The following is a 14,372-nucleotide window of genomic DNA, read 5'->3' as shown; positions in this document are numbered from 1 at the left end:
GTATGTCTCAAATGTTTGGGGCACAGCAAGTTAATTAGAGAATGGATATCAGTTGATGAGTCTGATAGACTGTGATCCACTGAGGATCAGCACAACGTGTACTCTAAGAAACATGTCTCTCTTTGGAGAGAAATCTCAAGCAGGTATTCATTACGTGGGAAAGCTCTTTGGGTGCATCATGTGTTATGACACCTGCTGCATGCATCTATCCAGTTGGTAGATGGAGATCAGTGGTAGGTTGCTTCTGTGTCATGTTAGGTCTTTGGATTTTCCAAATGTTCACATACTGGTCTTATGGCATTAATATACATGCTATTATAAATATGAATATACATGACAGATGTAAAGAGATGTGAACGAATGGAAATATGGACACTGTGTAGGGGCTATACTCGGTGCCGGCTCCAGGCATAAGCGACATAAGCGGTCACTTAGGGCACGCTGCCGCTATGGGGGCCCCCTTAATTGTTTTACTCCATTAATCGCATTTCCATTTCTTCACCGCAAAGGCCCTTTTAAGCGCACTCGTTTCCGCACGGACCCTTTTAGGCACAACACACAACAGTCAGTGCACACTCGGTCTCGGTATCGCTGTCTGTCTCTATTGTGGTGCTCTATACACAAAGTGTTGAAGGAAAACGTACAGAAAGTTCCACCATAAACACATTCCAAGGTGTTTATTTAGATAAACAGCAGAAATATAATTTGTACAGAAGAGCTAGCTAGTTATGTTAATGTTAGCTGTCTAGCTAACCAAAATGATGTTTACAATGCCATGGCTGAATGCCTCTTGATTCAACTAACTTCCCACAATGATTTTAATCAGAACAGGACATCCATTCCATTTAGCTACTGTTTTTGTTGTAGTTCTCAGGTCAAAAGATTTAAGCAAATGATCCCAATTATAGTAATAGCAGCTTGTGTCTAGTTAAGCAGTTTTCTTTCTCCGGAAATCAGCTTTAAAACTGCAAAAAAGTCTCTACTCCCCATGGAAAAATGTGCGGATTTGCAGGAAATTAACTGTAAAACTAATACATTTCTCTACGCAGTCAAGAGGGAGCCCACTAAAATCTTGCTTAGGGCCCCCAGAAGTGTAGGGCCGGCTCTGCCCTTACTGCATTGGCACAAAGCTAAATCACTTGTTATCCAAACATTCCCATTCAAATGTTATGCCCTATGGCAGTGATCATCAACTAGATTCAGCCGCGGAACTATTTCTTGAGCGGATGGTCAGGAGGCCGGAACATAATTACAAATCATTTGTAAACTGCAAATCAACCAAAAGAAGCCCAAACAGATGTAATATTTGACAAAAACATAATCATTTCAAAACGTGCTTACATTTGTATACGATCATATATATTATATCATATTATGCATGGCAATACTGTGGAAAAGATCACTTAGAGCTGATTTGCTGGTGTTTTTAGTATTTAATGTCCAACAATAAAATAACCTACAGGCAGCCGGTTGGGGAAACCTGCTATTCAGTGTGTGTGTGTGTGTGTGTGTGCGTGTGCGTGTGCGTGTGCGTGTGCGTGTGCGTGTGTGTGTGTGTGTGTGCGTGGGGAAAATACGTCTCAGAGAAGTCTCATTCATGTTTACAAGTTTTCTTTATTATCATCAGTACGTAATGGCATCCAGATTGTCAGGTTATAATTGTTTTGGACAGGTAATAAAGAGCAGGTGTGTGGTTTTCTATCTGCTAAGTAGAGAGGCAGCAAATCAAAACTGTGCTGTGGCACAAAGACACACATCACAGAGAAACCAAGAGGTACAGGCTACTGCTCATCACCATGGCAACACTGATGGAACAGGAGAGGCCTAGGTAATGTAGAACAGGACAAAGTTCAAAAAGACTATTCCAAACATAGAAATAGGATTGATAGAACAGATATGTTGCTCGTGTTAATGTGTAAATCAGCTTATTATTCCAACAATAGCATCAGATTTTCTGTATGAAGTATCCAATGCGGCAGCAGAAATGGCAAATACTGGGTATCTGTTATATTCAATCTATTTCTCTGCTCTGTGTATCTCTCTCTGTCTCCTTGCTGAAGGTTTTAAACACACAGTCCTCTCATTCACTAGGGGTTCATGTGAAGAGGGAGCAGTTGGCAGAATTAAACTTGATTCCTTTATTTTCATTAGGAGGAAATGTTTAACAGCTCAGAGAAAGCGCTTCAGCTAAAAATAGATTTATAATGATAGAAATGGTGATAACAATATCCATAATGTTTCAGGTGAAAGAAAAAGGCAAAAGGCAGTGAAAATAAATTATCTGGATAACAATAATAACAACAATAATAATAATACCATTAATAATATACCGTTTCAAATTAAGCTTTATAAACTTCTTTTTTTTTACTTGTTTCTTTTTTTTTTGTAATGTCCATTAAAAATAGTAGAAGTCCATGAGCAGAAATCCAGCATATATTTATTAAATGGTGTGAAGGGAATTGCTCTGTCTTCGCCCCAAAGTTGTCTTCACCACCCTCGTATCTCACACATTTACAATATTCACAGTTACTTCAGACTTGCTCGGCACATACCACTGCAGCAGGACGGGGGTGAGGTGGGAGGGGACGGTATATGCATGGGGATGGGTGGAGGTGAGGTGTAGTCTATCTCTGGTCTAAGAAGGTACCTAATAGAGAGTAAAATAGCCCCGCCCCAACCCCACCCCACCCATCAGTGGATGCTGCCTGGTTCCCCCGTACCCTTTACATTCTCTCTATACAGCAAGACAATCAACATAGACACACCAAATGCATGTCTTTAACATTATACACATTGTCCTCAAGCAAGAGGCCTATACGACCCTCAACCCCCATTAGAAAAGGGAACAATCTTCACATCCCCTGTGCCTCCCCATCCTCCCCAGCTCAGCCCATGGCGGTAACCATGTTGGAGTGGTGGGGGTGGCCAAAGGAGGGGTGTATGGGTGTGGGGGTGGGCAGCATGTGTCCGGCATGGCTAAAGGGGGGCAGGTGGCCCATGTGGGTCATGTGTCCAGCCAGGGAGGAAGCACTGAAAGGAGAGGACTTCTCGTGCATGCACTTAGAGAGCTCCTCGTAACCGTCGTTGCCCCGCCTGCCCTTCTTGGACTTGTTGGACATCTTGCGGTTGCGTGTCTGTATCCCTTCCTTCTTCATGGTCAGAGGTCGGTTCACCTGTAGGGAGAAGGAGATGGAGGGAGAGATGAGTGACCGGGTTGGGAGGGTTTATAATCAACTTAATGTGTTTGAATTGAATGGACTACGTACAGGAATAACCATATTGTTTATTAGGAGAACTCTAGATATAGTTATATGTCTTTTTTTCGAAAGAAATTTAACAATACAAATAAAATGCAGAAACAGTACGCAGCTTACTCCCTAAAACCAAGGCCATATTCAATGTAATACATGGCAATGCACCAAGACTTAACCTTCAACAGTTATGCCTCATTTGAACAGACGCAGTTGGTCTGTCTGAATAACAGTCCCACCATTGTGAGTCTCAAGGGGATGACGCCTACCATGGAAACAATAAAGCACAAAGAAAGAAAACACCAACAGGGCCCAGTGTGTCTGAGGGGCCAAGCTCTGCATCCATCTCTCCCTCCTTCCCTCCATCCCTTTCTCCCTATCCCTCTTCCTTATCCTTTTCCAATCAGTGCAACCTTTTCGTCTTCCTGACCTGGCTGGCTGCGTGTGGGTAAGGGCTGGTCAGGATGCGTGTGGGTAAGGGCTGGCTGGCTGCGTGTGGGTAAGGGCTGGCTGGCTGCGTGTGGGTAAGGGCTGGTCAGGCTGCGTGTGGGTAAGGGCTGGTCAGGCTGTGTGTGGGTAAGGGCTGATCAGGCTGTGTGTGGGTAAGGGCTGATCAGGCTGTGTGTGGGTAAGGGCTGGTCAGGCTGCGTGTGGGTAAGGGCTGGTCAGGCTGCGTGTGGGTAAGGGCTGGTCAGGCTGCGTGTGGGTAAGGGCTGGTCAGGCTGCGTGTGGGTAAGGGCTGGTCAGGCTGCGTGTGGGTAAGGGCTGGTCAGGCTGTGTGTGGGTAAGGGCTGGTCAGGCTGTGTGTGGGTAAGGGCTGGTCAGGCTGTGTGTGGGAAAGGGCTGGTCAGGCTGTGTGTGGGTAAGGGCTGGTCAGGCTGTGTGTGGGTAAGGGCTGGTCAGGCTGTGTGTGGGTAAGGGCTGGTCAGGCTGTGTGTGGGTAAGGGATGGTCAGGCTGTGTGTGGGTAAGGGCTGGTCAGGCTGTGTGTGGGTAAGTGCTGGTCAGGCTGTGTGTGGGTAAGGGCTGGTCAGGCTGTGTGTGGGTAAGTGCTGGTCAGGCTGTGTGTGGGTAAGGGCTGGTCAGGCTGTCAGCAGGGAAAGACTTACGTTGTGCAGCTTGTAGTAAAGGCCGCAGGCATTGCACACGGGGTCTCCATTGCCGTTGCGCCTCCACAGTGTGGTGGTGGTGGTCTGACAGTTAGCACAACAGGTGCCGGCTCGTCTGGCCGCAGACTGGAGGGGAACAAGAAGAAGGCCTTTATTCGACCAGAACAGCACGGACACACAACACATGAAAGCATAGGTTGGGAATGACGTTAGTGCCGGGCAGTGTGTATAGTATTTGTATATCGGCTGCCAGGAGCCGAGAAAACATCAGATTTCATGCTGTTTTAGATGGAAGTTGTTCCTTATAGTTATAGATTTGCATATGATATCAGAAATGTATTCATATTGCGTGATAGTTTGATAGTTTATTGCAATGCGATTTAATAATGACGGAATTATGCAGTGAAAAGGTATCCAGTCTTTACATTCCCTGACAGAATATTGATCAAATACACCAAATAGTTGTATTGTTAGTGTATGAATTGGTCTCTATTAACCTAATAAATCAGGGGTTACTATAAAAGTCATGCTGAATAGATCATATAAGAAAGTAATGGGTTGTCTTTATTGGCTAGTTTTCTCCCAGCATGTGAAATGTTTTTAATTTCACAGACACAGTAGTACACTGATGAACACTGACTATCAAAGCTCTTCCTCTCAGATGCAAAGCATTGCTATTGAATAGAGATTAGGTAGCGAGGGGGCCATAGGGCAGCATGTGCGATCCCCTGTCATTACAGATGGATTCTTCACACTTAATATGAGACAGTTACACGCATAAAACTTACATGTACCCCTTCAGCAAAATGTGGTAATCTGAACCCTCAGTCAGAATAGTGCATGGGCCTACATTAAGGACAATCATAAAATATGGATTAATGCAAAACACCTCTCTATTGATTGAAGTAGAAATTGCGTCAAAATTGCCCTATATAAACAATCTTCGTAGTAAAGAAGTCTACAAGTCGAGGCTGGAGCCCTAGCCTTTGTCCCACAGGTAACAGGGCATAAACCCATTTATTTCACCTCCCCTGCGCGGCCTGCACGCATCTAGTTCTCCATGGCTTTTTTTCTGTGCACATAAAGTGTCCTTAAATGTTGTACTAATCGCTTTGCTATTTCTATATATTGAGGACTGGCCTGCTTGACCAATGCTATGAGAAAAAAAAAGTAAGTGTACTAGCGCGCGACGAACGGAAACATGTGCTGGCCTCGCTTCCTTATCGGTACCGGCAGATATCCGGATAGGAAACGACTGGAAGGACCCTGCGCGAGTACTGAAAACACGCGAGCTGAAAAGTAGGCTACAAACGCACCGGCTACTGACTCAGGGAGAAAAACAACGACTGGATTTTTCAGACATTAGGACCAAAGGGAAAATGATGAAACTTGAAAACATTTTTATTGCCGGTTTAAGCTATATTGATTGTGGTCCAGGGATATGCGTTGACCCTAAAATTCATAGCCTAGGCCTACATGGCGTTTCAACTTTCAATGTAAAACCGCTCAATCAAATGTTTCAGAAAAATCTAAAAACGGGTCTCTAGACTCTAAATAGGCCTACAGTCCAAAATCAAACGGCGTCGCGTCGGTGATGCTTTTTGTAAAGCCTGCATTGGATGCTTCAGATCAGTGCAGTCTTCATGCTGTTGGCTGAATGTCAATAGTCTGTCTGTATTTGCCTCAGCCATATCTCGAATATTCTCTTATCAAGATGCGCACAGGATTATATGATCTCTAGGATGGTCCTTAAACAAACGCAGTCAACATGAAATATGTTGGCCTAAATTATCTACTTAAGCATTAAATGCGTTCAATACTGTTATACGTAACCTTTGATTAATAGATTAATAATCTTATTATGCACCCTGAGACATTTGGGAACCGATTCGTAAATCATTTGAACAGGCGTACGCTAATTAGGCCGACATTCAAATTCCAAATATGAATTTGCAGAAAATAAGCCTACCCACTGGGCACCGACATAAATTCAAGGTCTATTCCACGTTGGTTTAATGTAACTTTATTGAAGTTTGCTTTAAAGCAATGTCTCTATTTCTGCAAACCCCCTATTTATTTATTCAAGAGGAGCGTGGAAAAAAATGCTCTTGAAAAAAATAAACTTCGAGTAGTGAAATTAGCTCAACGAAACACATATTTTATGGTTATTATTAAATTATGTTTTACATTATTTCTACCATTATAATTATTATGAATATAATTATTAATAACATTAGTATTATTATTATAATTATGCTATTGATGTATTAGTCCATATGCAAATAGGTTTACGCCCGCGAACGGTAGCCTATTGTGGGCTATTCGAAATGTTACAGAACATTTTCAGATCATATCTTGAATCGAGATATTTTTTGCATTTATGCATATAATTTTTTAGGTCCTCATATATCTGTCAACAGGCCGTGGAGAATCCTATTTCTTTGTTTTTCATATTTGATGCAAATCTATATCTCATTGGGTCATATCAATTCCCTCCATTGCAGTTTCAGAGGTGCCATCTTAATTGCGTGTTTGTTGTTGTTGAGACCAATGGTTTTAAAGTCTGGTTAGCTCAGGGCTATACATAGTTACTGTTATATGAAAATAATAGATTTTAACATTTAATGGCAACAAATTTTTATTTTATTTTTTGCAATCAATGGAGTCACCAGCACATTAAGTCTGGAAGGACTATTTTCAGTAATGACAACATTTACATAGTCCATTGAACTGCTGTGTAACTGGTCTATATTAGTCTGGATCTGACCTGGCTGCTGCCCTCTGAGGAAAACACAACATTGATGTTGAAATGAGTTCATGATGAGAAGTACACAATGTGATATCAGCCAAGCAGCAAGAAGGCCCAGTCCAGTATTTGGCTAAGCGAAAGGCAGAGAGATATCCATTTACAAGTATGTACCACACCAGTCACCTAGATTCACTCGCAGAGAAAAGAAACACATAATTTTTCCTTTCTTCTGTTACCTATAAAGTGACGTAATAACACAAAGCATGCAGTGCACCAGTCACTCATACAGCCTCCACAGCAGACAGTCACAGTGAGCTATATAGTGAGGGATGATAGAGAGGCCTGTGCCGGCCCTGGTATCAGTAGCAGTATCAGAAGTAGCAGCAATAATGATAGCAGAAACAGCACAGATAGCCAGCACTCCGCTAACAGCCTGTGTAAAGGAGCACAAGGGTGAGTGGGAAACACAATTCCCGGAAACTGATTGGGAAAATATAACTTTCCTGGAATTATGGCCCTCCTCGCCCCTCTCCCCCCCCCTGTGTGTGTGTGTGTGTGTGTGTGTGTGTGTGTGTGTGTGTGTGTGTGTGTGTGTGTGTGTCTGTGTGTGTATACTCACCAGTCTGCGTTTGGGCTTGATGAGGGGTCGGTTCTGACCGTTCATCTTATGGTAGAGTCCACAGGCGTTGCACAAGTAGTGGCCCGTACCATCCCGTCGCCACAGGGGGGTAGAGGTGGCTCCACAGTTGACACACTCACGCCCCTCTGAGCAGCATGCAGGTGGAGGGAGACCACAGGGACATTTATAAAATTAACCTGTTAACTCTAATGACACATTTATCATACATAACAATTATGTAACCTGTAGCAGTGGCAAGTACCATTTTTTAAATGTTATGTAGTCTGAAAAACTATGCAAGGACTGCATACTTTTATGTTAGGTGCACAGAAGCATGGGAAAAGTTTTAAGAATAAAAATGTTGTTTTTAATTTCTACTCTGTAGTTCTTTTCTTGAATTCCTGTTTATATGAAAAGGCTGCGTATTCTTGGTCTGAAGTTTGTGTGAAAGAGTGTGTGTTTAACCCTCTGCAGACTCTTGGAATAACAACATGAAAATGCTGCTGCCAGGCTTTATTCCGTTTGACCTGGTTAAGTTCCTCCCTGTCAGTTTTGGGTCAGTTTTGGGTCAGCTGGGACCCAGGCATGCTTCAGACAGGGGCACCCATACACCCACAATGAAATGTGGGCTGTCTCTCATGTTTCTCTACATTTTGCTGTGATTACAATGATTTTCCTCCCCATATATACAGTATGGTGAAAATTAACCTTTAGTGCTGGGTTCCCCAACTGGTGGCCCGCGGGCCAAATTTGGCCCACGGGTGGTTTTATTTGGCCCCCAAAGTATTAAATAAATGTTGAAATAAATAAATGTTTGACACAAAAGACTGTAAAAACACAAGGAAATCAGCTCCAAGGGATTTTAATTAAAGACATCTGTTCCCAAGTATTCCCACGCATAACAGACAGACACTTGATCGTACACAAATGTAAGCAAGGTTTGAAATTATTGTTTTAGGCAAACATTATATCTGTTTGAGCTTATTGCGGTCAATTTGAAGTCTACAAATTATTTGCAATTATGTTCCGGCCCCCCAACCATCCGCTAAAGAAAATAATTGGCCCACGGCTGAATATAGTTGATGATCCCTGCTTTAGTGGGTGTGAGTCTGTGCGTTTGTGTACATGTGGCAAAGATGGTCTGATAATCAACATCTCCTTGTTCTTCTCTCAGCCTCATCAGCTCATCATTATATCGGCTAAACAGCCTGCTATAACTCACTTTAAATCGGAATTCTTAGGAATGATGACCATTCATTAAAGTGACCTAATCACAGTGCAAACTAAGGTAGTAATTTTGAAATATTTGTGCTGCCTATAATGTGGATCAGATTGTCAGTCTAGACTAGTAGAGGTAATACTAACATACTTGTGGGCCTTTGCCTCTGTTGGTGGCTCCACATAATGCTGAGTATGGAGAGCCAGAGAAGGAGGGAGAGAAAAAAGAGGGAGACTGAGATGGAGAGAGAGAGGAAGGGGGCCTGGATTAGGGTTAGTCAAACAGGAAGTGCCTCTAAGGTATGCATGAGCAGGGACTCCACCAGAATAGTGTGATGCTATAGAGTTCTGTGGTCCTGCAAGCCACCAATACTGGACATCCCCACAATGAAAAACTCCTAGTAACAGGACAGTATATTCCTTCATGTCAGGGAGAGCCCCTAAGACATAAATATATCAGTGAGGAGGTTCCACTTCCAAACACCTATCTGGGTGTTCATGATGGAAGTTGTACCTCTGACTTACAATGACCTTAATAGCACACTGACAGATGAGGGTTTTATTTTTAGGACTACTCTTGGGGTTTATGTTGAGACATCTAATCCTTAGTTGTGAAATATGGTGAATTGATTTTTTGTTGGTGCTTTCTTTCTCTAACAAATTAATACTGGTGCTCAGTAAAAGGGAGCCGGTTATAAGATAGGGAGGGGGCTGCTTGAAGGCAATCAGCTCTGCCTACAGTCATCAAATGTCAGCCTCGACAATGCTGTATTATGTAACAAAGAAACGGCTGATTGTAAATACTGAGTTTTTTTGGCCCAAATGCTCGAGTGGATCTTCTTTTCACACCTCCGGGGCTGTATCCAGTTCACCGTTCTCAAGGGCGTGCCAGCTCGAGCGTAATTGAGTCGCGGTTTACAAAAGAGGATAATAAACGTGTCAGCCGAAGCGGGCCCGCGCTCAGCCGAACTTCAGGGCTTGGGTGTGTGCGTGAAACGAGGCAGTACGCATTGCCTGTCTTTTTTAACCAAATAAAGTAGCCTGGACAAATGTATATTACTCAGGCCTGGGACACTGGGATCGTTTTATTTCTTCACAGCTTACAATACGCATGGTTTCTTATAATCATTAGTCTAAGCCTACATTATAATTACATTAGGCCTATGTTGATATTACCGATTTGTACAAAACAAAATGCAGAATGGATATGACCAGTTGACATAATAAAGAGGAAACGGTATGCCTGCTGTTTAAAAACGTGGCTGCATAAATTAGGCCAGAAAAAGTCGTCGAAGAGGACACAGCATAGCATAACCTCACACCACCTCTTACTGTTGTATCTGTCCACCCCCACACCGTAACAAATAAACCGTTATTGTTAACCTTTTATGTATATTAATTAGTCTATTTATTATAGTTAACTATAATAAATGTTTGTGTCCTCTTGGGGATGAAAATAGATTTTGAGATAACATTCTTGATCCATAGGCTAAGCAAAGTAATTCACATACAGGATTACTATTATGTGAATATCACTGCTTTAGGTGCATGTGTGTGTAGGGGCCTACACCTTCCCACTGGTTCTTTCGAGCCGGACTGTGTTGTTGCGACGAAAGAAACCGGTGTGTGTGTGTGAAAAGAGCTATGAAATGAGTTATGACAACATACATGCACGATGTAACCTTAGCCCAATTCTTCCATGCACACTACTCCTACTTCCACGTCAAGGCTAATTATGATGATATTGCATATTGTCATCCCATGTTGTCCTATTTTCTAAGGACGTCAATGGAAAGATTGGTAACGGAGTAAATCAAATTGCATTAAACTGGGAGTTTTGAAAATGCCATGGACGTTTCATTCAACTTTTTTTTTTACCCGTCTTATAGAATAGCCTACATAGGGGAATATTTACGCATGCATTTAAACACAGGCCGTAATATATACATTCATCAAAATATACATAAAAATTCTAGCCTAGCTATTACATATTTGTATTTTAATTTAGGCTATATTTATTATCTACAAGGTATCTTATATTGTTTGGTCTAAAAATGAACTACGTTTTAGTTTTTAGTTTAAACGGTGTTCAGTTTGTTGAGTGCATGGCAGTAATTCAATACACGGTCATAGTATTCTGGTTTTAATATAGGCTATATGTTTTTTAACTCAATTATGGATTTAGATCAAACAAAACTGTTATAACACTAAGATAGCTTAAATATATCCTATAAAGCCTATATCCAATAACATGATTTCAGTGTGGTCTGTCATAATAATAATAATATAAAATGATTATTTCATCATCATTTTACTCTGTAACACAAACATTTGTAACATATTTCCGAGATAAGATGAGACTCACCTGAGCACGACCGAGTTTTGCTTTTACATTTCGGGGTGAAGCTGGAGGATGATCCTCCGAGCAGGCTGCCGGGGTGGAAGAGACTGCCCCCGTAGTCATGCGCTGCCGGGAGAGAGTATGTGGGGTAGGTCGGTATGGGGTGGTGGGTGGATGGGGTCTGTGCGCTCATTGAGGCCAGGCTGCTCCGGAGAGGACTGGAACCCTCCATTTTCATGCCTTCAGAAATTGACATTTGATACTTGATAGAATCTTTCTCGTCCATTCTCGGGGTAGAGGATGAGGGTGAGGCGGCCCCGAGGTCTGGGGACACATCTTTCGGCGGGGTAGGGGGGAAACTGTAGAGATGTGGACTCGAATGGGACGCGGGTGTTAACGAGGATGCCGAGGCCGTGCTGGCGTTGCTGCTGCAGGGGTATAGGCCACCATGAGCCCCGGAGCCTGAGGCGTGTAGCCCGGTCTTGCTGAAGTGGCTGACCGCCCATGCGTTGTGATGGTGGGCCGCTGAGAGGGCTGCTTTGCCGGGCTCTAGCCATGAAATCCCCGGGCTATGCAGGAGATGTGGCCGGCAGACCTGACCCCCAGCGAAGCGAGCTGTAAGAATAGTAGAATAATATGTTCATAGATGGAATACACAAACCAGCTAATAATGTTACAACTCTCATTGATGATGTGATGCTATAGGATTACAGAAAGTTGGGACACCGAAGTCCTTAACCTGTTGACGCAGCGTACTTAAAGGAATTATTCGATTCGCGAGGGGCACAAAAAACGCCGTTGGCAGGTAATTCAGACACAGAAACTATAACCGCAGAAGTATATTTTCTCGTTTTGAGTCATCTTGATATTTTATAATCCGTGATAAAGATTTAACAAAGACATGCATGGGGTCTGGTAAGTGCACTGGAACCTCTTTCGCTTGACCCAAGCACTAATACATGACACCCTTTCAGCTATGTATTATTACATAGTTTCTCACTCCTTGTTTATCTGACTAGTTCTTCAGTCAAGAAGGGTAAATTACATTTATTTTACTATAATTTCCTTATTTTTGTCATCGGCTGAATTGCTCTCGTGTCCACAACTTTTAATGGTCTCATCCACTGCCTTACATTTTTGTTCTCCCATGCAAATTAAACTTTATAGCATGCTCTCTATCAGACATTTCTGCAATTTCAACTAGTAGGCCTATCAAACCGATGCATATAAACCCACCCACATTAATGGGTAAATAAACCTGTGCGGATTGTTTATTGCTTTGAGAAAATACATGAATAGCCTATGCCCACGATAATCCCTACTTTATCCTGATAATTTGATAATTAAGTTGTTTAGGAAAGTGAATGTGAGGTCTTACCGTGAGCTTGACTGTAGGACACTCTGGCCCGTGCATGAGCGGAGTTGTGGTAGTACGGGTTTCCCTGCGAGTCAAGATGGTTGAAGAAAACATCCACCTCGTCCGGGGGCAGAAGCTGCGCGGTGGGCTCCATGTAGTTATGCGAAAGGGCGGGGTGGTGAGAATCCGGGTGTTGGCCGTTCAGCACGGCGTGGTGGTGCATCCACCGAGGTGGATCAGCCGCTATATCCATGTCTGTGTGGATCTCTCCGTGTTGGGCAAACAGGGTGAAAAGAGAAGAGGGGCCTCTCTAGAGAGAGGACAACGTGTTCCTGAACCTTACTCTCTCCGCTTTGTCTTAAAATTTTTTTTTGCCTCCCTCTCCTGATAAAATGTCCTCCTATTGTGGAAAACAGAACATAAATGTGTAGAGAACTTTCGCTCGTCAATCTCCTATAACTCGGTCTTCACTAGTAGTCCGATGAGATCCTCTTGCCTCTCCTTCTTCAACAGGCATCGGGTAGTGTTTGACACTGGACACCTGTAATACAACCAAAAATAGGATGTTCATATTTCAGAGGCATTTACAAGGTGTTACGTGTTTTTTTCTTTGTATGCCTGTCCTGTCCTAAGAGAATAATTCGGGGAGGCTGCTTCTTTTTTATGTACGATTTGTAAGTGATGTATGTAAAGGTGCAACATAAGATAAACACCTCGAATCACTCGTCCCCACCCACTCCCATTCCGAGGAACCTGAAATCATCGACCCATCCTCACCGTAACGCGCACAGATAAGTACTTTTGAACTCATGCATACTCTTCATTTAGGCTAGTAAACTAATCATCGTCAGTGCACTCAGAACAAACTGTTAAAATTCTTACAGAGCGGAAGAAGTCATTTGTTTTCTTCACACAATTTTGGAGAATAAAATAATATATATTTTATGCAAATACCTTGTCTGTCTCAGGCTTGGTTATTCCGATTTCAAGCCCCTTTGGTAGAATTCTCCTCCAGTTGGCAAGTATATTTTCCTTTCTTGTATTGACTCAATTTATACGGCATATGTTTGGTCTATTTTTCCTTGGTTTTGGCGTAGGGTTATTTGCTGCGTAAACTCCGATGGAGACGGATAGGCCTTTAGCGACATGCAGCTGTAGGAACTGTCAGCACTGGCGCCAGTGAATTCCATGTCATGTGCGCAGGGGCGGGGTCTTGACTTCAGCGTTGATCCCGCGACAGCCAATTGGATTCTGCCTTTGCCAATTCTGACAACTGCCTCTGCAGAATCACCATGCCATTCGCCTCTCCATCCCAAGCACCAGCGAGCGGACAGCCCTGGCCCCTGTATGCTTGTCTCATCCCAGAACGTATTAATCAACAGCGTCACCTTATTAGTTAAGCAGCCCCGGGCCACCACCCACACCAATGCTTTCTCAACCAGGGGAGAAATGTCTTTGTTTATGCCAAGTGTAATGATCACTTTATATTTGAATAAAAAAGTTAATTTTCAGTAGGAATGAGTATGTATACCTCTTTATATTTAGGCTACATTAAACTATATGCCAGACTTTTAAATCCCATACGTAAAAATGCGTAATAATTGAAATAGGCTAGGCTACTCCAATGTTAATCTTATTCATGCTGTTCAGCCTATGAATTACAAACATTCTGACAGAGTTATGGCTGTGGTGTAGGCCAGTGTGGTCTTTCGTGTAGTATAAACATGTT

At 42.9% G+C, this 14,372-nt stretch overlaps 1 protein-coding gene across 1 annotated transcript; it reads right to left on the bottom strand.

Moving 5' to 3' along the window:
- Window positions 1–1,594: 1,594 nt before the first annotated feature.
- LOC110494299 (GATA-binding factor 2) lies at window positions 1,595–14,016 on the bottom strand. The gene is made up of 6 exons (XM_021569245.3): window positions 13,598–14,016; window positions 12,665–13,184; window positions 11,311–11,901; window positions 7,728–7,873; window positions 4,360–4,485; window positions 1,595–3,173 (listed from the first exon to the last, which is right to left on the bottom strand). The coding sequence occupies exons 2-6, from the start codon at window positions 12,894–12,896 to the stop codon at window positions 2,886–2,888; spliced, it is 1,383 nt and encodes a 460-aa protein (XP_021424920.2). The 5' UTR covers window positions 12,897–13,184; window positions 13,598–14,016; the 3' UTR covers window positions 1,595–2,885.
- Window positions 14,017–14,372: the final 356 nt, after the last annotated feature.

This window comes from Oncorhynchus mykiss, chromosome 17 (genome assembly GCF_057628025.1).
Source record: "Oncorhynchus mykiss isolate SJ-2025 chromosome 17, ASM5762802v1, whole genome shotgun sequence".
In the NCBI taxonomy this organism is placed as follows: Eukaryota; Metazoa; Chordata; class Actinopteri; order Salmoniformes; family Salmonidae; genus Oncorhynchus; species Oncorhynchus mykiss.
This window is presented reverse-complemented; position numbering and strand designations above follow the sequence as displayed.

Coding starts and splice junctions, on each gene's coding strand:
- LOC110494299 (XM_021569245.3), bottom strand. CDS start 12,896: ATGGATATAGCGGCTGATCCACCTCGGTGGATGCACCACCACGCCGTG. Junction 11,902..12,664: donor GTCCTACAGTCAAGCTCACG/GTAAGACCTCAC, acceptor CTATTCTTACAG/CTCGCTTCGCTGGGGGTCAG. Junction 7,874..11,310: donor CAAAACTCGGTCGTGCTCAG/GTGAGTCTCATC, acceptor CATGCTGCTCAG/AGGGGCGTGAGTGTGTCAAC.